Source organism: Dioszegia hungarica, assembly GCF_025882075.1.
Source record: "Dioszegia hungarica strain PDD-24b-2 chromosome Unknown MKK02contig_8, whole genome shotgun sequence".
Lineage (NCBI taxonomy): Eukaryota > Fungi > Basidiomycota > Tremellomycetes > Tremellales > Bulleribasidiaceae > Dioszegia > Dioszegia hungarica.
In genome coordinates, this window is record NW_026515770.1 from 1,929,506 (window position 1) to 1,951,505 (window position 22,000).

The following is a 22,000-nucleotide window of genomic DNA, read 5'->3' on the forward strand; positions in this document are numbered from 1 at the left end:
GGCCGCAGGGGCCAGGGCCAAGGAGATGAGGAATGCGGAGGCTTACGGCATGTCTGTGGCGGTGGGCATCTTTTGCCACCCTGCGGCAGCTGTAGTAGTTGTGTCGGCCAGCGCATCCGACTCAAGGACCCTGGCAATGTCCGTCTGAGGCTACCAGAGCCCCGAGCCCTGCACCAGAGAGGGAGCATCGGAGCTGAATGTGCACCCGTTCGTTGCCCATAAAAACCGCTCGCTTGAGTGCGTCACATATGCATCGCGTTTCTGCTTTGGTCAATACCCTTTAAAGAAACAAGAAAAATCTAGCAGCCTGCGGCAGAGGTGCAAAAGGAATGAATTCCTCGGGAGAAACCGGACAAGCCGTAAACCCTTGTTGTCTTCCTAACGGTAATGGGCCGAGAACCGGTACTAGTTGCCTCTATCTACTTGAGGGGTCAGTTTATACCAAATCGCAGTGTTGATACCGCGGAGGACTATACCAAATCGCAGTGTGGTTACCGCGGAGGACTGTTACCAAATCGCAGTGTGGTTACCGCGGAGGACTGTCACTTGACCAGGTGATTGACTGTCTATGACGTGGCAGAGTGTCCTGGAGCACTCACGCGCGACGTTCGGAAATTCAAAACGCCGCAAAAGTGGTGAACACCAAAATATCTCACATTTTAGGTATACTTCAAGATTTTGAGACTACCCCCTCCGCTTCTTCTTGCTCGGCCCCGCACAGTTCCCGTAGAGTCCGGGCGAGCTCCTGGCAAGATTAGCCTGGACTTTCATGCCATGTAGTACTTTACTGACGTACCAGTGCATTGTGTCCACCAACAGGTATGATACCTGCACCTACCACGGTTCATACTTGTCGCATACTACCGCCTGGTCAATCAGCCAAATCTTCCCCGTTTCTCATTCTCGATCCGCACTCACCTCGAGATCTGACACGTCCCAAAAGCAAGCCTCACACATGGGCGCCGAATCCAAGCTCTTGAGGCGCCACTCATCCTTGTATCGACTCTCCGGAATCCCCATGCTCATCTTGGTCCGCCGCGCCGTGTCTTGAATCACCTTCCGAAGCGCCGTCTGAGCCACTGGCTTCATCATGACGGCAGGGAGGTAGATATCAAATGAGAGCGTGTAAATTGCGGGGGACCCCCAGACGGAGGGATCCTTGAGCATATTCTCCCGCCTCTGAATGTTTCTATCAGGGACGAGAGGTACGTCCTGGCTCTCTCGACGGTGTATGGGGATTTGGCACCGATCTGCTCGAAGGTGCAGTACCATCGACCCGACCGGCTAGGGAAGCACGGGACGGACCCGGTGTAGGACTCGACGTGAGCGGTGTGTATGACCGAGGAGGGGGGTGCAGATCCGTGAAGAGGGAAGACGCCAGAAGCCAGGCGTATTGGACCGTAAATTGCCCGATTGCAAAGCTTGACGTCGGCCTTGGAGTTGCCCGCTAACGCTAGCATCGCGACGGCGCAGGCGCTGACGGCTTTGGCGATAGGCTGGACCTGATGCTCCTCCAGGTACATCCAGACGTCGGTCTGACCTCCGAGGTAGACACCCGTAGAGAAGCTGCCGAGATTCGGCTTGACCGGCTCCATCTTCTCTGCGGCCGCGTGTATCCAGGCCGTTTCCGCCTCGCAGACCCTCAGCATCTCCGCCTTGGTTGGCTGGTACAGATCGTACAGCGCCCCGCCGTAATGCATGAGGCGCTCGTACGTCGGCTCCGTCTTGTCAAGGTACTCGAGGTACAGCCGCTTGGTCATACGAAGCAGTTCGAACTTGGATTTGATGCCGTCTGCTGCAGCGCGTTGGTTGCTGCCGGGGACGTAGGACGGACGGTGGTCGGCGCAGAGATGAGGATCGTGATCATGCTTGTGGCCATTCTGCACTGATCAGCTGGCTTGATGGATGGAGAAAAGTCGGCCTACCCATGCGGGCTAAATGTTCACGCCTCATCCGGAGCATCATGGGGATCATATTGTCAGGGGTTCCGTCCCCCTTCCAGCCGCGTACGAAGCGCTCTTCCTCAGGGTCAATGACATCTTTGGACGGTCGATTGATACCGTAGATCAGGGATGGTAGGTGGTCCGAGACGACGTTGGTGTAAAGCCCCGTGGAGGTGAGGTTGTTGAACAGCTGCTAATCAGCACAATCCCACGAGATGAGCTGTCTCCGGGCCGCCGAGCGTTGTTTCAATCATAGTAGTATTTGGTGATAACCTCCAGCTGGGGTGTGTATGTGGACTCACCTTGGAACAGCGCATCAAAGTCGCTAGATCTGGCTGGCGGATAGATGCTGGCTTGTTGGTTCCCGTCGGCCGGGGTCGAGGTCGCTGGAGATGACCGATGACCCTCAGCCACATCTCGGGAGGGAGCTGTGGATGTACCGGGTCCGAAGAGGGAGGCTCCATCGTCGCCGCAGGTTGCTGTACAGAGTAAGAGATGGAGGTGACGGTGTAGATGAGCGAGTTTCTCGTCTGCGGTCCTGTCGAGGAATGTGGAGTGCCTCCGGAATTATGGGCTTCCGAATACATTCCCGGTCAGAATCCGACATTCCGGGCTGCGATTGGACCTGACTTTGCCAGCCTGTCATTTCGACAACCCACGACCGAGGCAGTCGATGGTGAAGTCAAGAATGCGCACATGTCGCAACTAGAGGACATGATTATGCTAATCTCTCACATACTATAACATCATACGGACATGATCCACAGACACCTTGTCTACTTTTTCTACGAGACTATTGTCCTCTTTCTCTAGTCATCTCCCTCATCCCCTTGATCGCCCAATATCACCCATCCGTCCAACACTTTCTTCCTCCCTCCTTCCTCTCTTGATCCCTCAGCGCTCCCCTCCGGCGCAATCGGAACAGGCCCCACCGAACCCTCTCCTTTTATCCACTCTTCTCCCCAGATTTCATCCATCCTCGCCCGCCTCTTTGGATCCCTGACCAACAGCCGCTTCACAACCCCCTTGACACCTTCACTGCACAAACTCCCCATCCCCTCTTTTGGCCAGCTATACGTCCCCTTGGCGATCCGCAGCATCCGTTTCCGCCGCTCCTCCTTCTCCGCCTCTGTGCTCATGTCGACCGGTACGGGGGGATCGAATGGCAGTTCCCCGGTGATCATGGCGTAAAGGACGACGCCGCATGCCCAACTATCCGTATCACGTCCGTCGTATGGCTTGCCCATGATAATTTCAGGGGCGGCAAAGGATTCGGAACCGCAGCGGGTAGTGAGGTAAGGCGAGGAAGGGGAGATGAAGCGGGAAAGGCCAAAGTCTGTAAGCTTGATGAGGGGTTCGGATTGGGGTGGGAGCGAGGCCAAGACGGCCGCCAAGTCGGCGTCGGTAGGCAGAGTGAGTATGGGGTTCGAGGCGAGTAGGATGTCTGGACATCAGCCGCGTTGTCATCAAAAACGCTCAGGAGACTCAGTACTCACTCTCAAGCTTGATATCTCGATGGACGACCCCGCAAGCATGCAAAAAGCCCGTAGCCCTAGCCAGCTCGGTGAATATCCGCCTGACCAAGACCTCTCCAGCGGCTTTCGGACCGCCAACGACCGAGCCCCACTTTGGGTTCTGGATCACGTCAAACAGCTCGCCACCATCCACCCGCTCAAGCGCCAGGCAGTAGTACCCCTTGGTCTCGAAGTCGTCGATGAACGCGACAATATATGGGTGCGAAAGACGGGAGAGAACACCGACTTCCCGCAAGAATGAGATCCGAGTCCTGTCGTTGGTTGTGGTCAGGCGGCGAGGGAGAAGCTTGATGGCAGCGGATAAGGGACGTTCTGCAGGGTCAGCTTTGAATCGCCTTCCGGGATAATGAGCTTACTTTGTACACCTTCCATGTCCTCATCGTCCTGATGCGCTGTCGCCGCCCAGACCGCCGAGAACGCCCCCTCACCCAACTTCTTCTCCAACTTCCACTTCCTCTTCTGACCCCTCTGAAGCGGCAATTCCGGCAGCACGCCCGAAAAGCTCCCCATGACATCTCCCTGTCGCTCTCTCAAACCCATCATGACCAGCGGCGTCCCCGCTTCCGCCTCCTCATCATGCATCTCATAGTCCTCGTCCACATCGCCCAAGCGGGTCGGCTCGATCGGCTCGAGTACCTCACCCGGAGTGTGTGCCCCCTCCTGGTCGCCTGTCGTCCGATGTTCTTCCCGCTCGATCTGACTTTCCCTTCTTGCTATTACCGGCACGCCAAGCTGGGCCCGCTTGACAGTCGGCGACAAACGGATATTCGACCCGCTAGCTGCGCTGGCTAGACCGCGTATCGACTCGCCGGAAGGTAGACCGGTAAGAGGGCTAGCCATGACCCGCTCGGTGGAGCTATTGATGCTGGTGATCGAGTCGGTCCGTTCGCGGTTGTACGCCGCGCCCGACCCAAAGCTCTGCGCGATGGACATGACGCGGCCAGCACCGCTCAGTCGCCGATCCCGACCTCCAGTAGGCGCAGAGGCGGGCTCGAGGGACCGGGGCGGAAGTCCCCATACATCGCTGACCGACGAGCCGGCCTGTGAAGGAGGTGGCATACCTGCGAACGGTACCGGAGTAGTGGGCATCGTGACCGCCCGCTCACGCTCACGTTCGCCCGACAGCAGGGATCGAGGAGGTGGACGTCCCCTCCCGATCGATCCGGCACGACCTAGCGACCCGCTTCCCGATGAAGTAGTACCGGAGAGTGGTCTTGGAGGAGCGGGGAGGATGTCCGATCCGGACGCGCTCGCCGCTGAGCTGAAGAAGATGTCGGTTTTGCTGGATGTACTCAGAGCCGGACTGATAGCGCCGTCCGTATCTGGGCGCGGGAAGGTAGGATCCGTGTACAGATCAGGCGCGACGTAGCGAGATAGAGCGTATGGTTCGCGAGGAGGGATAGGGTATTCTTGTCGAAGATTGAGATACCCGGATTGGTCGCCTGGAGGGAAGGGGGAGATGGGAGATGGGAGGGGTGAGGGGCCGAGCCGGTCCCAGCCCGAAGTCAGGCCAGTAGGAGAGGAGGGCGAGACGATATCCGAGTCAATCGAAGAGCGACTATGCCGATGTCTGCTGGTTGATGGCTTCGGAGCGGGGATTTGGGTCGAGCGAGGGGGTGTAAGGTGCGAGGGAGAAGGCATGGTTAGGGAGAGAGGTGCCATTGAACGGCCTTGCGCAGCTGAGCCGGGTGTGGCGTCGGTACGGGTAATGGTGGGCGAGGAAGGCGCCGGTGGAGTCAGTGGCGGAGGGAAGGCTTCGTCGACCTCCAAGGAGTTTCTCGCAGATTTGGCGGCCGGAGGATCGGACAGTTGTGCCATAGCGCTATCCTATCAGCACGCATACACCTCCTTTGTCTCTGACGTCAGAGTCTGTTGAGATGAAACCTACTTGAGGTCTCCTTTCCCGGCCCAGGCCTTCAGCACTGCCCAACGCCTCGCCTGGTCTTCGTTCATGCGAACATCTCCGCCGGCGAGGTGCGCGAGCGAGTCGAGGGTCAAAGTCCCGGATGTCTGGCGGGACAAACCTTCGAGGGCTTCGGCGGAGAACGTAGGTGGGAGGGGAACAGTAGATGGATCGTAGTTCCGGCAGACAAGAAATGCCTCTGTATAGCGTCAGTACGTCCACTTGGGTATCAGGCATATTGGCACCCAGAAGCTATAGCTCACCTCCGCTTCCTTTCCGACTACTTCTTGGCTTCCTGATCCAAACTCCTCCCCTCCTGCCCATAGCATCGACTCCCGGCCCCTCTGCACCTTCCGCCTCATCGTCAAACTCCGCAAACCACTCCCCGCCATCCCCTTCTTCCCTAAAGAACACCTTGACCCCTTCCCTCAGTCTCTCTCCCTTCGGATCCAACGGCGATAAGAACACCTTGTACACCGCCGTCCCGCCCTTCGCGAGGATAGCGAGTGTGAGCGTGAAAGCAGCCATGAGGAGCTGATGGTGCAGATACGCGTCGAGGTCGTGGACGCCGGTGACGTCTGGCGCGCCGTCGCAGATCACCAGGTCGGCTTTGGTATGTCCAAGATGAGAGAGGACAAGAGGGATGGTGCTTGGCGTAGTGAGATCGGCTTGGAGGGTGGTGGTATGGCGCAAGGGAGCCATGGGCTGGAGGTCGAGGGAGACGAGCTTAGCTGCGCCAGATGCGAGCTCAGATCTGCTTTATCAGTAGTTGCGCAAATATGCGGTCTAGGCATCTCGGACGGGTGCGTCTACACCTCGGACCTCCTGCATGCCTGCCTGCAAGGATCTAAGCCCAATGGTCACCCGCGTACCAGCTCAAAATTCTCCGAACGCCCTCCTTGAAGAGACGTCAACAAGAAGTACACTCACCCCAATTGCTCCCCAACGACCTGACTCCAGCTCCCCGGCGCCGCACACAGATCCACCACCGTCTTCACGCCTCCAAACAGATCAAACTCCTCATCGAGGTGAATCAGCTTATATGCCGACCGTGCGCGATACCCTGCGGACTTGTGTAGACGGTAATAAATGTCCCGTTTGTCCAGGGACGAGCGGGAGGAGGGCATTTTGGGAGATGCCGTTTGTGCTATGGGGCTATGGGAACATGGTATGCCTGATAATGGGAGAAGGGGGACTATGCGCAAGGGGTAGAAGGAAGAAGGTAAGAGTGAGGTTGAAAGAAGCTGCGATCAACGTGAATGAGTGCTGCGCCGTCGGTCTGATCGCCGTTTTCGCCGCCGCCGAACACGTCAGGCACGACGCGGACTTCGGGAGTTCGGAACGGTGTAATTGGACAAGGCGGCAGGGGATGGTGAGTGCCTAATCAGCTTGCTGTTTGCGCGCTCGCAGATTGTAGGACGAATGGGATCTGGGTCACTATGCACTGGCCAGGATGTGACGCAACGTTTAGGCTCATCATGCAGCACCAGTCCACGAGGGACGCGGAGATGCACCCAAGCTTGCTACTTGCTTGCCCACACAGGAGCGTGCTGCTGCAAATAAGATTCGATTGTCCCCATCTACGCTTACTAGCTCACTGTCATCCCGCTGAGACGTATCAAATGCATCACTCCAGTCTCACAATCCTACCGCAAATCCGTAGGAGATGTCGCGAGAACGTTCACGCATCGTCGGTATGAACTTCTTCGATTCCCTCGCTGCCTGCGTTGAGCGCAGTACTGTCGATGCTTCCCCACTGATTGATGATGAGAAAGCCGGTAGCCCTGCGTGCAACGTATCCCACGGTGTGAATGCTCGCGCTTCCCCACAGAGGATTGATGGTGGAGTCGTTGTGCACGAATTGCGTCTCCACACTCCGCAGCGCCTGGATGTAATCGTACGTGACCGCCGCGCGAAGTCGTTTGACAGCATCCGCAAAGGCCTCTCGGGTCGCACTCTTGATGATGTTCCCAAGAAAGGTCTGACGCGCAGCTGACTGGGCTTCGAAGTCCGCGCTGTTGGGGGCGAGCACCCAGTTTGGCTGCTCGTGATGTTGCAGCCATTCACGAGCAGCTGCATCATCGGACATCGTCCACGACACGAGCTGCTCGATTCTTTCGTCCACATCCTCCTTGACAGCTCCCGTCATGGCCCTTGGCCACTGCACACTTTCTTCAGCCGCACCAGCATCCTCCAACCTTCGCGTAATCTCCGTTTCTGCCAAGTCCAGGAGTAAAGCTGATACCTGCAAGATCAGCTCCATTCCGTGCTGCTCAAGGTCGGAACCGGCCGTCACGTGCGTGCCGTGGACCGGTGTATCTGCACTTTGGTCACCACTGTCGACGGGTTGGATGTCTCCGAGAAGCCTGGCGAGATGGCCGCAGACAAGGCCGATGTTCAGAGGGCCGTCAGACGGATTGAGAGCAGAAGTAGGCATCGGATTGTGAAGATACGTCTTTGTGGGACGGGTGCACGAAGATGAAAAGCTGGAGCAGAGTACGTGACTCTGAGGACGTTCGGATGAGCGAGGTAATCGGAGGGTGGTCGAGTTTGCGATGTCGTATTGAAGGATAAGTGGCAATTACGAGTCAGAATGTGGGGGCCGACGCCACCCACCCAATACGACTCGGAGTATCATTGGTCAGAAATGTCGGTCAAGTAAAGGATAGCCGAGCACGTCATAGGGGATAGAACGACAAAGGGACACGCTGGGGCGATGAAGCCTTGCTGGAATTCATACGTTTTGAGCGTTAAGATCCGGCCGATCCATTGTCTTGCTGTCCGACTGGGTACGCTTCCGCTCATCTGCTGGCCACCGCCGCCCACGCCACCTTGCCCACCTTCACCATTATGATCGCCGCCGCCAATAGTCTCACCTTTGCCATTCGTACCTCCCGCAGACTGGGCGCGAGCGGCAAACGATCCGCTGTCAGTTCCGCCGTCCCCAGTCTTGGCTCCTGTGTTCTGGATTCCCGACGCGTCCAGGGAAGTCATTGGTGTCTTGTCGGGCATGATGTCGCGTTACGGAAAAAGATAACACAGGAGGACAGGTGTCCGTATACGGGGACGTAAGCGCCGGGGATCAATGCGCGATGTTCTTGGGTGTGCTTGGTTACTATCTTGCTGAGTTACCAAGCCTCAGTAGGTGCGAGTGAGAGCTACATATTAGTGAATCGATGCTTGCGCCGAGATGAGGATAGATCGCTTGGCAGAGTCGAGGGGCCGGGATTTGGTAGCAAAGATCAGTTCAGATCAGTAGTTCTTATCAACGCGGTAACGCCAGACCCACCATCTATCATATATCCCCGGTCTATGTGTCTAGCTTTGCTCCCCTCACTGCTCCTTCTTCCGTAACAGCGGAGGAGCTGGTGTGGTATTGTATGCCGCTTCTTCCTCGAAAGCAACCACGACGTATCCGACGAGGACGATGTTGGCGGTGACAACCGCTGAGATGGCGGAGTAGGTGGTAGACCCTGCATGATCAGCATACAGCCTTTCAGCCGTCTCCTGATCACTCTACTCACCGTTCCACATGTAGTTTAAAGAGCCGAAGTAGGTGCCGATAGGTACGACGGCCATGAGGATCGCGAACAAGATGAGCTTGTATAGGACCGCGCTGAGTCAGTCAGCTCCGATCACATGAAAGTCCTGCTGACACAGGATAAAGCATATGAAGTAGCTCCTCCAGCACCTCATCATATACGTAGACTCACGGTTGTACGCCCTGCTGAGGAGCCATCTTGCCAGTCGCTACGGCGTTGACCATGTCGAGGTGGATTTCTCGGTCGATAGAGCTCGGTTTCGCGCCAATGAAGTTTGTGGAGTGATGTATAGGACTTGTTGATCGGCTGGGCGAGCTACTCAGGTGCTCGTCTACTATATCGGAAGGGTCTGTAGAGGTGTAAAGCGGAGAGATGATGACTTGAAATAGTCGTAGACGGTCCACAGGTTCAACGCGAGGCCCGTGCGTCACTCGTGCCTGAATCTGGTCCCCCACTCTGCGCCATGCGTGAGTCCAGCTTCTGTACGTTCAGCTGCCTGGTATGGCTCATCGGTAGACAGACAAGATGACTACAGAGGCGCGCCGTATCGCCCTGGCTTCGCCGTTGCAGCATGGGAAGCCGCGTTTCGCGGTTGGCGGGCAGGGGCAGGTCGCGAGCGGGGATGTCAAGCTGTACGAGTGGGTCAGAGAGGTACGTCACGCCTTGTGCAGTGCTATCATTTCGATATTCAAGCTGACTCAGGCAGAGGCAGGAAATGCGGATGATAGGTCTCCAGACGGACCTTGGCCAGATCAGGGTAAGGCTTCTTCTGACAGCACACAGGAGTCAAGGGTATTGACAAGACCAGGCAATGGCATGGTCGCCCCACTCGACTTACCCCTCCATCATCGCTACCGGTCTAGTCACAGGTCGGACCACACTTCACTCGCTCTCATCCTCTACTCTAGTGCCCTCTCCCAACCATCCCTCCGGACCCCTCGCTACGCTAAACATCAAGCACAATCGCCCCGTCACCTCGCTCGCCTTCTCCCCCTTGGACCCAAACTATATTGCGGCCGGTCTCGAGCGACATCGGTCCGACCATTCCCTCTTGGTCTGGGACGTCGCGGACGCTATTGCCTCTTCGTCTTCCGGCGTTCCGGCAGATGGAGACTCTCGCTGGGCAAGACCGGGCGACCGGATTGACGTGACGAACGCGCATCCCACCTCGCGTATCTCCGAGCCTCGTCATTTGCAGGCGTACTGCGCGTCCGAGCTCGTCAACGCCTGCGCCTTCTTGCCGAGCTCATACTCCCTCCTCGCATCGACAAACAATCGCCAGATCCGGCTCTTCGACCTGCGCTCTTCGCACAGCTCTGCGCCCGCTCGAGATGCCGCTGCAGCCGGGGCGGGTGCCGTCTTACAGTTCCAGACCAGGGCGGTATATGGCCTCACCCCTCATCTGAGCCGGACGGAACGGTTTGCCTCTTTCGAAGTGGGCCAGGGCCAGGGACCGAGCGTTGTCCGGATATGGGATACGAGGATGGCGGGAGAAATGCTCAGCTTTGATGTGCCAGAGGCCGTGGTCGGGCTCGAGTGGAGAGGGGATAGTCTGGGCGTGGGGTCGAGAGATGGCGGGGTGAGCTTGTGGGATGTCACTGAGGGCAGGGGGAGGATGGACGATAGGGACTGGATGGCGATTGGGGGAATGAGAAATGGTCCGTTGCCTCAGTCCCCTCAGGCTCCGAGAGAGAGATGAGCTGATAAGGCCAGTCGTCAAGCCGCGGCAACATCTACAATCTTTTGCCTTTGCGTCAACCGGAACATCAAGCGACGTCCTCTTCGTAGGCAAAGATGGTATCATCAACATCGCTCCTATATCCGATACTCCAGCTGTGAGTGTCGCTTCCCAGCCGACTTGACCATATCGTACTCTGCTGATTCGAAAGATCGCAACGAGCCCGCAAGGCGATCTCGCCTTATCCGTCACATCATCCGATACTCGCATTCTCACGCCATCCGCTATGACTCTTTCAGGATCGACGCCGGCCGCTCACCGACCGGGCCCGCTTCCAACAGCCCGACCGAATCGCGCCTTTCCCTCAAGCTCCTCAAATACACTTCTGCCGCATCAAACGTCCGATGCTCAGCTACCCCTCACTGCGGCTGCGGGACCATCTCGACGTCGACTGCCGCACGAGATCCCCGAGTTTGTTGACGCGGAGAGTGAGGTGGAAGAGGTCGTAGAGGGGTTTGGGCGATGGAGGGCCATCAGCGGAGAGGACGTGGGTGTTGTTATGCGCAGAAGGGCTGAGGCGGGGTATGGGCTTGCTGATGTGAGTCATCTGTCCCAACTCTGCTGGGAAGCTTACTGATGGGTTCAGGTGAGACGGAATGCCGGGATAGCTGCCCGATACCCCGGCGCTGAGCATTTAGAGGGATTATGGGAGACGGTCGGTCGTGAGCTAATTTCACTGCTCGACGGACAATACTGATCTAGCAGACCTTACTGACTATATGTCGCCAGAATCAGCCTCACCCTCCGACCTAACTCATCAAGGTATCTGGGGCATATGGACCGGACAGCTCGCGCTCCCTACTGCAGCTCAATCAAGCAGCACCTCCGGCCGTGCCCGTTCCACCGCACCTTCCGGTTCTAAGACGCGCGAACCGATCCGCGAGAACTCGCGCGCGTGGGAAAGCCTCAAATCGCAAGCGCAACCCAGCCAGAATCTTACGCCCTCGTCAGGCGGTACAACCCCCGGTTCGGTCGTTTCGGGTTTCAGACCACGTACGATGTCCAGCACATCGCGTGCGGGCCGATTAGGTAGTGTCGGTGCGAGTACGGTGTCGAGGGCGCCGGTACCGACCGATGAGCACATTGCTGCTGTGGCGAATCTGTATCAGGCGAAAGGGGGGTCTGGGGGACGAGCGGGGAAGGGCAAGCAGGCTCTGCCGAGTGGGGAGCGGACGGCGTGTAGGCGGGTCATACTTGCCCTGTGCGAGCAGGAGCCGTATGCCCCAAGAGGCGAGGGCGACCAGCGGACAAGACAGGCCGCTTGGGCATACTTTGCGAACGAAGAGGAAGAGGCTGTGCGGATACTTCTTGAAAGTTCAGGTAGGCTGCTTGACATGGGTATGGAGCCTAAATCTAGAGCTGATGCTTTAGATACTCAACATCGCTTGATTGGCGCAACGCTGGCAACATCACTCATCCGCTCCGGCTCGAATCGGAAACCAAATCGAGAAGAATGGATCTCGGTCATTGAGGGGATGGACGACCCTTACATCCGAGCTGTGCTCAGGCGGGTCGGCGGAGATAGCTGGGAGACCGTCCTTCGGGAAGGCGGAAAAGAGGGGTTGGATCTGGTTGACCGGGTCATCATCGCTGTCAACAACCTGAACGATAACGACGTGAGTAACGGTACCCAGCGACGGGGATACGGGCTCATACATCCAGTTATCTGAATTTCTGTACTCGCTCTACTCCTCCATTATGGATCCCTCCTCCCCCTCATCACTTCCCTCCGCCATCCCCCTTCTCGGCCTAACGAACCACCTCGTCCCCGTCCTCCAGTCATACCTCGATATACACGCAGATATCCAGACTACATCCCTCCTCGCGGCGATCATTCCTACAAAACACCTCACTCCGGCTCAACGGACGATGGTAGAACGGTGGACAGAGGGGTACCGAGATCTGCTGGATGGGTGGCGGATGTTTGCGGTGAGAGTGGACTTTGATGTGCGGCGGCAAGAGAAAGCGAGGGAGTTGGGTGGGGGTATGCAGATGGGCGATATGGTCAAAGGGAACTGCCCTGTGTGAGTTTCGCTATCAGCTCCGTTTAAATTTCTTGTTGGAGTGCAGTGTACCAGAGCTGATAATTCTAGCTGCAACCATGTGTTGTCCCGCCAGGAACTGGACCATTCTCAGCGGAAAGTGGCGCTGAAAGGCACGACGACGTGGCCGAACGAGCGGGTATATCGCTCTGCTCAATTTGCCTCGAGCTATAAGCTGACACGGTAGACCTATACCTGTACATTCTGTGGCAATGCTCTACCCCGCTGCGTCATCTGCTTGACGCATGTCGAGCCGAAGTTCAAAGCTGGACAAGGTCTAGGGGATGATCATCTTCCAGTGGGGACCGATATCATGGGTACGTACTTCTTCCAATTTTGCAAAAGTTGGCTGACTTGATAGATACTATCGACACAGCGTATGTAGCATGCCAGACATGTCGACATGGAGGTAAGTCCGCGCCTTTTCCTCTGATAAAGGACCAGCTGATAGACTCCAGGGCACGCAGGCCATATCCTACCGTGGTTCGAAGGCGGTCTAGACGGACAACTCGGACACGCCGTATGTCCCGTAGTCGGGTGCGAGTGCGAGTGCGCCAATCTATAGGATATCGATGCAGGTGATCTCCGTCCGACATTGGTCGCCACGTCACCCTTGATGCGAATCTGAAACACGGGGTAGCGAGGAATGTGCAGGACGGAATCAGAGTATCTCATGAACTCGTCTACTCGAACTTGAACTCTCGCTTGCGATGCCAGAGTCATCGATGGTCCCCTCAGCAAAGCGTGTGGTGTCAATCGCCTATTGATAGAATCTACACTTTCAAGCTGCTCTTCTCGCCTCCTCCCATCCTTCTCCATCTGCATCCTCTTCATCATCAGCCACTGGTGGGCTTTCCTCATCGCCCGTTGCCGTCTGACCAGCGGGCCCCGGGACCACCCCAGCCGCGACCACCCCAGCCGCGACCGAAGCGTTGAGCTCCTCCCAGCCTTCGTCGACATCTGAGCCGCCGCCCCGTCCGACCTCCGATCCGATATGCGCAGAAGCGGCGGGCCGGTCATCGCTGACGCTGGGTGCTCTGAACGTGGGTATGGCGAGAGCAGGCCCGCCGGGCACGACACCGGCGACGGCAGACGAGTAAGTCGAGGATTTCGCCAGTATGTCGCGGGAAAGAGAAGCAGCGCCAGCCGACAAAGGCACTACTTCGCTTTCCCGCCGAGCCGAAAACCCTCCTTCGCCGCCGTCCCCGAGGGTCCAGGTCCGTTCGCTGGTTTGGCCGAGGTAGACTTCGTCTCGAACATCCGCCGGCGTTCATCGACCTTGCTTCCAGAAAGAGATCGCGCCGTTGTGGTGGTGGAGGCCGCAGGAGGGGGTGCGGCAGAGGATACCCGAGGTCGAGCGGGCGCTTCCTTCTCTTTAATGTCCGCCTTTTTCTCTGGTACGGGTACTGGCAGCTCCGCCGCTGTCTCTACGACGACGCCATCATCATCATCCACTTCTCCCTCCTTTGCGCTGGGTCTGCCCTGCGCGCTACCCGCCGGAACGGCTGCTCCAGCTTCCCGCTCAAACTCCTCGTTCATCCCGTCCACATTCTCCTGCATCCGGTCCAGCCACCGTTGGAGTAGTTGAGCGTTATCCGTTTGGAGTGCCGTATTACGCTGCTGTAGCGATGAAAGCTCGAGATTGAGGGATAGCAATTCGTCATTCAACGTCTGACGGGTCAGCTAGCTCGGCGGTCACAGCCCAATAACTCACCTCGACATCCCTTCCTCTCGCTCTCCATCTTTCTCCCCATTCCTCCTCTCTCCGCCCCACCATCTCCTTCTGCTCCCTCAATATCCGTATCTCCTCTCTCAACCCTCGAACCTCCTCGTCCCTGTCTCTGAGCGAGTCCGACAGCTGGAGCTGCTTGTTCTGAGCAGCAGCCTGGGTACGGTATAGCGTCGAGAGCTCCGCTCGGAGTAGTGTGAGCTGCGATTCGAGATGGGTAAGGAGACTATCGCATCAGCTCATGGCTCTAGACGGGATTGAGGGGCATGATGACCGCACCCGTCTGATCCAGCGCTGGGACCTGTTCCTGAGCGTAGTAGAGCGCGGTTGCGGATCTTCAGCTCTCTGGTCGTACGAGCTAGGCGACGATCTGTAGAGGATCAGCTCATCCAAGCTCTCGGAGAGACATCACAAGGTCGTCTAGCGCCTATCCTGGACGCGCCTCGCGAAGGCACCAGAAGGACCCACACTGATCAATGACCTCCCGATACTGCTCCGAGTGCTCTTGATTCGCCATGAGCCTATCTCGGAGGACTTTCTGATACCCTGGCTGGCTCGGGAAGGGGTATTGCGCGGGTGCCATCTTGCTGGCTAGTGTCTAGGGAGAGGGGCACAAGCAAAGACTGGCGGAGGATCAGCCATGGGTGTGGGTTGAGTGACGCACGGGTCTGAGGTCATAATCGCCGCTTTGGGCAATTCCTCTACAGTACCCCGGGTGGCAACCGGCTCATACATCCCCCTTGTTGCTATTACACATCCACCTCATACACTCCATCTATCAGCTCCTAGCCACGTATAGCCCACGGTACGCTCGCACAGAAGCACACAGCGCCTATCTGAACCCACCCGCTCATTCTAAACCTCAGCTCCAAGAATGGCGTCCAGGAAGAAGGTTCTCCTCAAGGTAGGTCGCTTACCTCCTGACCCTGCGCGCTCGTCACACCCTCCGACTGCGAATAGGAGCATCCCGCTAATGGGCGTAGGTGATCATCCTTGGTGACTCAGGGTATGTCACGTCCCCTATCAGAAAGACCATATGGCCATGACAGTCCGGATATGGCTGAAGCATTGCTTCGCGACCTGCATCCCTTTGTGCTCGGTCCTCGGCCCTGCTAGCTGTACCGTACGACAGGATCTCAAGCTGATTCCTAGTGTCGGTAAGACCTCCCTGATGAACCAATATGTTAACAAGCGCTTCTCGAACCAGTACAAGGCGACCATCGGTATGTCTCCAGCCAGCCGGTATAGCACACGCGCACCAGGCTGATAAGAAGGTGCCGATTTCCTCACCCGCGAATTAGTCGTCGATGACCGAGTGGTCACTATGCAGCTGTGGGATACCGCCGGACAAGAACGGTTCCAATCCCTCGGTGTCGCGTTCTACCGGGGTGCCGATTGCTGTGTGCTGGTGTATGACGTCAATAGCTCAAAGAGCTTTGAGGCGCTCGATGGGTGGAGGGACGAGTTCTTGGTACAGGTGAGCAGACCACGCGACTAGTGTGAAGATTGGGAATAAAGCTGATGGGTAGGCATCCCCGCATGATCCTGAGAACTTCCCATTCGTCGTACTCGGGAACAAGATAGATATGGAGGAGTCAAAGCGGATGGTAGGTTCCGTCTTGCTTCCCACAGGTGCCACTAGCACCCTCTTACATCTATGCTTGACACTCCCACACTTCTTGCCGACTGCTTTCGGTCTATGTCTGGTCGGTTAATGTACCCGAGCTGACTCTTCAGGTATCCCAGAAGCGAGCCATGACGTGGTGCCAAGCAAAGGGCAACATCCCGTACTTTGAGACCTCGGCGAAAGAGGCTATCAACGTGGAGCAGGCGTTCCAGACTATCGCGAAGAATGCTTTGGCGCAGGAGGCCGAGACTGAACTGTAAGCTTTTTGTCCAGTTCGTGGGTCAGCGGTCGGGGTTGGGGGGAAGAGTGGTCATGTCGAGGGAGGATGGGTCTTCGCACAGGTCGCACCTTTGCGGGTCCGTCAAGATGGCTGGATCGTCGGAACGAGACTCAGTGTTATTAAATATACATGCTGATCCGTTAGCTACGCCGACTACCCCGACCCAATCCGGATCGACTCGGAGAACTCGCAGAATTACGGCTGCAACTGCTGAGCTCGCAAGAGCTATACTCGATCTCCCTCACCTTCCTTCCCAGTCTCAAACACCCTCGATGGACGATATCTCGGTACTCCAACCTCGGTCCATCCAACCCTTCCTGGTCGACTAGACGTGTCATCTTCTCTCCACCCCGATTTCCTCCCCCGTCTCACCCTGTAATAGATAGGTTCCCGCTGTGATGCCTGGATGTATCTCCATAATATGACTTTTAATGATCTTAGTCACACCTACTACGCTTTGGAGATCGATATGATTGCGGGGAGGACTGCTGAGCTTGGACCAGAGCTCGAGCCTTTTCGGCGCGTATTGACGCGTCGCGGCGATTTTGATTTTGTTGATTTCCCAAACCAAAACTCGGTCCTCATTCCTTCTTCTCTCTTGCCTTTACACTTCACGTTCATCCTCGCCCTTCATTAGCAGGCAGTACCTTGTGAAGCTAACATAATCTTCCAGGCGAGGCGCTTTCACCGGCTCACTGAGTGCACCACTCGTCGCCCTCGAGCGAATGCCAGGCGTACATCAATTCCCGGCCCCTCCACCTCCCCGCACCAAAACTACGACGAGTACCTCATCAATCATGTCCACCACGCCCAAAGGTGTCACTACGTATGGTAATCGGCAAAAGGTTCAGCTCGCTCGGCGTATATCACCCAGCTCGGACGCCCGTCCGGTCGGTTCCACCTCTTCCTTCGCGCGCACAGAGACTTCCTCTCAAAGCAGCAGCGAGCTCTCATCGGCGGGCCAATCGCCCGACAAGCGGCGTCGCTTGACTCCCCCGGAGAGCGTCAGCGAGGTGGAGAATGGGGTGACTGACGAGGACGGGGAAAGGGAGATGGACCTCGATGTCGACGCCGGACCGAGCGGGAATGAAGACGATCATCAGGCGGGAGCGCCGAATGGGCACCTGAATGGGGATCAGAGTGAGGGGGAGGGAGAGGATCTGGCAGAGGAGGAAGAATGCGAGTGGAGCGACCTGGACGATGGCGGTGAGGACGGCAAGAGAAATGGAGGGCAGAGACCGATATTACATGGTGAGTTCTGCAGTCCTGGGTGGGGCAGTGGACCTTACAGGAGCTGATATTGATCAGTCGAGATCCGCCGTATGCCGATTCGACAAGGTCGGGTACTCAATAAACTCATTCAGGGCATCGTACAAGGGTTCCTCAATTCTTCAGAGGACGTCCAGCGAATCGGGTCGGAGGTGGATCTGGAGGCATGGGGCAACGAGACGCTCATCCGGAATATCGATAGGCTGTATCTGGCCGAGACAGGTTAGTTGCCTGTGCCTCGGAAACTGGTTTAATGGAGAGAACTGATGGGCTAGAACCACCATCGGAGACTGTCATCCCGAGCAAAGCCAACATTCGGTATCATTTTTACGAGCCATCAGGGATCACCGATTTAGAGCAGTTTACAGCTGTAACTGAGGGTGCGTGCCTTCCTGCTGACCCTATACATGGATGAAGGAGGGCTGACGATCAGACGACGATGCGGACGAGGCAGTTCCCGCTGCTAGTGTGCGGGAATTGCCCTCGATGGAGCTGGAGGGGATATGGGAAAAGTGCGTATCTACCATACCGTCCAGCTGTTTGAGCCGGCTGACGTGCGCAGTCTGATCTATACGTCAGATCTGAAGCCGAAGCTGTTGAGATACATCAACTCGACTATGGCGTTCTCAGATGCCCGAGTGGATTTCAACAAGGTGTCGTGGAATCGGTCAGTACGACTCCGCTACGTGTATCTTGTACTAGGATCATAGCTGATGAGGCAGGCTTGTATTACTGCATGGTCCACCAGGTACAGGAAAGACGAGTCTGTGTCGAGCCTTGGCACAGAAACTGCTGGTCAGGATGGGTGATACGTGCGTCTTTTCTGTGGGCGGTCAGGGGCAAGCTGATAGGGTAGATACCGGACAGGCAAGCTTGTCGAGATCAACTCGCACTCGCTCTTCTCGAAATGGTTCTCGGAATCAGGAAAGCTGGTGCAGAAGTTGTTCTCGAGAGTAGGGGAGATGGTGGAGGATCAGAGGTGCTTGGTGGTTGTCATGATTGGTCAGTTTCCGCGTCCTTGATCTGTCGTATGGGGGAATGAGCTGACGTCCTAGATGAGGTGGAAAGTCTGACGGCTGCGAGGAGTGCAGCTATCAACGGCTCGGAGCCCAGTGATGCTTTACGTGTGAGCTAAGTGATCAGGTAGATTCGCTCGAGCGGATAGCCATAGCTGACACCCTCAGGTAGTCAATGCGCTCCTCACCCAGCTCGACAAGCTCAAGACCCGCCAAAACGTTCTCGTGCTCACCACCTCCAACATCCCGGATACGATCGATTCTGCATTTATCGACCGAGCGGACGAAAAGTTCTTTGTCGACTACCCGCCGCCTGAGGCTGTCTACTGGATCCTCAAGGGGTGTCTGGAGGAGCTGGACGAGAAGGGAATGATGCGGCCTTGTGGGGTTTCGTCCGTCCTCCAGGCGAAGCATGCGCGATGGATGCGGGGGCAAGTGGCGAAGGTCGGTCCGGTTGATCTGACGAGGCGACTCAAGGGGAAGGAGAGGGAGTTGGAGGCGGGGGTGGCGCTTTGGGATATCGCTGTGACTTGCCATGTGAGCTACCATCCATGATTGAGATCGGGATGTAGCTAACGCAGATAGGACGCCAACCTCGCCGGCCGTTTCCTTCGTCGTCTCCCCCTCCTCGCGCACTCGCACTACCTCATGGTGACTACCAAGACGGACGATGATGGGCGTGCTATCCCGCGCACGATTGAGAGGTGGCTCGAGGCGTTTAGGAAGGTCGTGAGGGATGAGATTGGGGAGAGGGCAAGGATTGGGAAGAAGACGCATACGACGCTGGCGAAGGTGGAAGGGGATCGAAGGGAGGGGAGCGCCGGAGGGGAGGGCCGATGAGAGGCATGGCGGGTGGGGTTGGTGGTAAGGGTGAGAGAAGTGATCTGTCGGGAAGAGGTGGTGATAGCGGTATGTATAGTCACTCAGTCTGACTTGTTAATCGAGATACGACTTCTGACCAGCTTACTAGCAAGCCAACAGTCAGATCTCAGATGCGGCACAGGCGCAAAGGCTTCAACATTGCCCTGGGTCACGCAGGCGACAGAGTCTGCGAGACAGCTTCGATGGAGAAGCAAGTGCACTGAAGCGGCGAGGACTTCGTGCACGTGATGCTCGGCCTTCCGGTGGCGCTCGATTGCGTGCTTGGGCCTACTAATACGCCGAGCTGATGAAAGGACTCTGGTCCAGACGATCGCTAAGGTTACTGATGATCAAGCCAACCTTGAGACAACAGGGTTCGGATAATCTGCGTCGAGGAAGGCCAGGTGGCGTATCAGGGGACCCTCCTCGGCGCCCCGCTACCGCTACATAACGCTTGACTCAGGTTTCTTACCCAAAGCTCATTCCTCTTCCCATAGCGTGATCACTTCCTCCTCAAGAATCTTACCGCTCTCACGCCTCACACTAGTCCTGTCACCTGATTCGATGCCTGGTCGCGTCGGTCACGTTCCGGTCCGACCACGTGAAGGCGAGACCAGAGGCACCGGCCTCATCATTCGCCTTCAACCTGTCGAGACCTCGCTGAAGGACCCGACGACGCCGCAATGTACCTGGCCGACGGATTCATGGGAGCCTCTCGGACGGACCAGTGACGCACCTCGTACAGCTCGCAGCCTGTATCCCGGCTGGAGCATACCAGCCAGCACCGCCGCCCAAGGCGAACTTCCGACCATCATTTGCGACAATCACATTGCCGAGGAAACGAGCAGGCGGGTCGACCAGGTCGAATCTGCACTGTTGGCGGTGTCGAGGACGACGGGGATCGACCGAACGCAAAGTTTGCGTGGTCTGGGAACGGGTACTGACTCGTCAATCGTGGACAGGGTGAAGACGCTGATCTGGGAGTATAGGCAGGAAGGGACGATCGGGGATGAGAAGCTGCAAGAGTTGGTCACTGATATTGGAACCTGGATGCGAGAGACTGAGAAGACTGGGGCGGTCAATGAGTGGGAAGAGCTGAGGAATTGTCTGACGGCGGTGCAGCTGATCGGGTCGGCGGTGTCGACAAACCAGAAAGTCCGGTGTCTTCAAGGGGGACACGCCGATTGAAGAGAATATCGCGCTAGCCACTGCTTTTATACGAGTATGGATCAGCTCGAGTACTGATGTCATGTTACCAGCTCATTGCGGCTGATTATACTCTTAATATATGCTTTCGAGTAGGCATCAGGGATCAAGGATGAAAGGACTGCCTCTGGGGCAGTTAAGTTCAGGAAGGAATATCGCAGTGTAGTTGCTGGACTCATGCCTCAGCCGCGCTGCGGCGTCTTGCCCTCGGGTCTCCCGTAGTATGTATTCACTTCCTCCCACTCAGCAAGCTTCTCCAGACTCTGTTCGAGATCTGATTCTGTCTTGTTGAATCTCTTTCTGAGATCCGCCTCCCACGCCGCCAATGTCGTGATTTCCTTGAGCTGTTCTGTAAACTTGGTGATAATGTTGTACAGGCTCCTGTATGTCTCACCGTCGAGGGGGTAGGCGGGCGATTTCTTGGTGAGTTCAAGGTTCTTCTCTTCGTAGTCGTTGAGCATTTCAGCCAAGGCCTCGTATTGATCCTCGCGACCCTCTGGATGCTCTCCACGGAACACAGTGGCAGCGGCCCGCGCCGCCAGGAAGTTTTCACCTTGGGTGAGCAAGCTGATTCTGTACGTCGGCGCAGCGGTGCTGGACTCGCCTGCTGACTTGTCCTCATGCCTGGCTTCGGTGTCTTGGAAAGTGACGTTCGAGAGTTCAGCGGTGACCACGTCAACGCCGGTGGGACCGGGCGCGAGTGTGGACCCGGAATCTTTGGTGCGCTTCGTCGTGCCGGCAGTGGTCGACTTTTGCTTCCCTTTGGGATCGCCCTTGGGGGGAACCTTGGGTCTGCGTGCGCCAAACATTGATCACAAGCTGTGTGGTGTGAGGAAGGAGTGTTGGGGTGATGCGGAGAGGAAGGACTGTGATGTTCGAGGTGGAAGCGAGGGCAGTGTTGCGTATGCTGGTCCAGGCCTGCTTCTTATAGCCACCCGAATGCGCTGGTGGCCTTCTCGTCTGCATTTACGAGTGATGGGTGTGAGGGAAGGCGGAAAGCAGTGTCCAATAGAAACTCAGGAGCACTCTGCGCCGCCACAGTAAGGTCCGGTTCAGATCGCGCCTTCTTGTCTTGTTCCGCCCGCGTATCGTGCTGCATGTGTACTGTAATCGGTGATTGCTTGGCGGCTCTTGAAATGCGATACCGCGCCGCTGGACCGCACTCCGCCCAAATGCTACCGAGACTCCTCGATTCGCGCTCGACTCCTTTCATTTGCGGCTCCACTGACCCTTTGATAAACCCACTGAGTCTCGATTTTGGTACTGATCGTCGGAGACTCGGTCGGCTTGATGTGACATGTCGAGCGCG

At 56.9% G+C, this 22,000-nt stretch overlaps 10 protein-coding genes across 10 annotated transcripts; 4 read left to right on the top strand and 6 right to left on the bottom strand.

The window, feature by feature from the left end:
• Window positions 1-834: 834 nt before the first annotated feature.
• MKK02DRAFT_33092 (uncharacterized protein) lies at window positions 835-2,530 on the bottom strand (the record flags this gene model as incomplete). The annotated part of the gene is made up of 5 exons (XM_053088647.1): window positions 835-867; window positions 919-1,177; window positions 1,306-1,880; window positions 2,011-2,133; window positions 2,246-2,530. 5 exons carry the CDS (start codon window positions 2,528-2,530, stop codon window positions 835-837), a joined length of 1,275 nt encoding a protein of 424 aa, XP_052945513.1.
• Window positions 2,531-2,752: 222 nt separating this feature from the next.
• MKK02DRAFT_44437 (uncharacterized protein) lies at window positions 2,753-6,508 on the bottom strand (the record flags this gene model as incomplete). Its single annotated transcript, XM_053092930.1, has 6 exons — window positions 2,753-3,387; window positions 3,440-3,790; window positions 3,835-5,300; window positions 5,367-5,580; window positions 5,645-6,135; window positions 6,312-6,508. The coding sequence occupies 6 exons, from the start codon at window positions 6,506-6,508 to the stop codon at window positions 2,753-2,755; spliced, it is 3,354 nt and encodes a 1,117-aa protein (XP_052945514.1).
• A 554-nt stretch (window positions 6,509-7,062) lies between these two features.
• Window positions 7,063-7,818, bottom strand: MKK02DRAFT_44438 (uncharacterized protein; the record flags this gene model as incomplete). Its single annotated transcript, XM_053092931.1, has 2 exons — window positions 7,063-7,626; window positions 7,678-7,818. The coding sequence occupies 2 exons, from the start codon at window positions 7,816-7,818 to the stop codon at window positions 7,063-7,065; spliced, it is 705 nt and encodes a 234-aa protein (XP_052945515.1).
• Window positions 7,819-8,714: 896 nt separating this feature from the next.
• Window positions 8,715-9,147, bottom strand: MKK02DRAFT_44439 (VMA21-like domain-containing protein; the record flags this gene model as incomplete). Its single annotated transcript, XM_053092932.1, has 3 exons — window positions 8,715-8,854; window positions 8,906-8,997; window positions 9,095-9,147. 3 exons carry the CDS (start codon window positions 9,145-9,147, stop codon window positions 8,715-8,717), a joined length of 285 nt encoding a protein of 94 aa, XP_052945516.1.
• A 301-nt stretch (window positions 9,148-9,448) lies between these two features.
• Window positions 9,449-13,268, top strand: MKK02DRAFT_27695 (uncharacterized protein; the record flags this gene model as incomplete). Its single annotated transcript, XM_053087382.1, has 14 exons — window positions 9,449-9,574; window positions 9,630-9,680; window positions 9,732-10,581; window positions 10,637-10,758; window positions 10,813-11,199; window positions 11,248-11,323; window positions 11,367-11,607; window positions 11,695-11,981; window positions 12,033-12,277; window positions 12,324-12,685; window positions 12,755-12,842; window positions 12,891-12,978; window positions 13,065-13,112; window positions 13,162-13,268. The coding sequence occupies 14 exons, from the start codon at window positions 9,449-9,451 to the stop codon at window positions 13,266-13,268; spliced, it is 3,078 nt and encodes a 1,025-aa protein (XP_052945517.1).
• Window positions 13,269-13,484: 216 nt separating this feature from the next.
• Window positions 13,485-15,015, bottom strand: MKK02DRAFT_44441 (autophagy protein 16-domain-containing protein; the record flags this gene model as incomplete). Its single annotated transcript, XM_053092933.1, has 5 exons — window positions 13,485-13,740; window positions 13,866-14,374; window positions 14,418-14,658; window positions 14,712-14,802; window positions 14,901-15,015. 5 exons carry the CDS (start codon window positions 15,013-15,015, stop codon window positions 13,485-13,487), a joined length of 1,212 nt encoding a protein of 403 aa, XP_052945518.1.
• A 291-nt stretch (window positions 15,016-15,306) lies between these two features.
• Window positions 15,307-16,553, top strand: MKK02DRAFT_44442 (small GTPase superfamily; the record flags this gene model as incomplete). Its single annotated transcript, XM_053092934.1, has 7 exons — window positions 15,307-15,336; window positions 15,416-15,438; window positions 15,585-15,655; window positions 15,707-15,909; window positions 15,962-16,039; window positions 16,170-16,315; window positions 16,484-16,553. The coding sequence occupies 7 exons, from the start codon at window positions 15,307-15,309 to the stop codon at window positions 16,551-16,553; spliced, it is 621 nt and encodes a 206-aa protein (XP_052945519.1).
• Window positions 16,554-17,136: 583 nt separating this feature from the next.
• MKK02DRAFT_44443 (P-loop containing nucleoside triphosphate hydrolase protein) lies at window positions 17,137-19,464 on the top strand (the record flags this gene model as incomplete). The annotated part of the gene is made up of 10 exons (XM_053092935.1): window positions 17,137-17,590; window positions 17,648-17,830; window positions 17,884-17,988; window positions 18,042-18,120; window positions 18,171-18,275; window positions 18,331-18,420; window positions 18,465-18,610; window positions 18,664-18,734; window positions 18,793-19,161; window positions 19,210-19,464. The coding sequence occupies 10 exons, from the start codon at window positions 17,137-17,139 to the stop codon at window positions 19,462-19,464; spliced, it is 1,857 nt and encodes a 618-aa protein (XP_052945520.1).
• A 585-nt stretch (window positions 19,465-20,049) lies between these two features.
• On the top strand, window positions 20,050-20,673 carry MKK02DRAFT_33098 (uncharacterized protein; the record flags this gene model as incomplete). Its single annotated transcript, XM_053088648.1, has 1 exon — window positions 20,050-20,673. One exon carries the CDS (start codon window positions 20,050-20,052, stop codon window positions 20,671-20,673), a length of 624 nt encoding a protein of 207 aa, XP_052945521.1.
• Window positions 20,674-20,873: 200 nt separating this feature from the next.
• Window positions 20,874-21,500, bottom strand: MKK02DRAFT_44445 (uncharacterized protein; the record flags this gene model as incomplete). Its single annotated transcript, XM_053092936.1, has 1 exon — window positions 20,874-21,500. One exon carries the CDS (start codon window positions 21,498-21,500, stop codon window positions 20,874-20,876), a length of 627 nt encoding a protein of 208 aa, XP_052945522.1.
• Window positions 21,501-22,000: the final 500 nt, after the last annotated feature.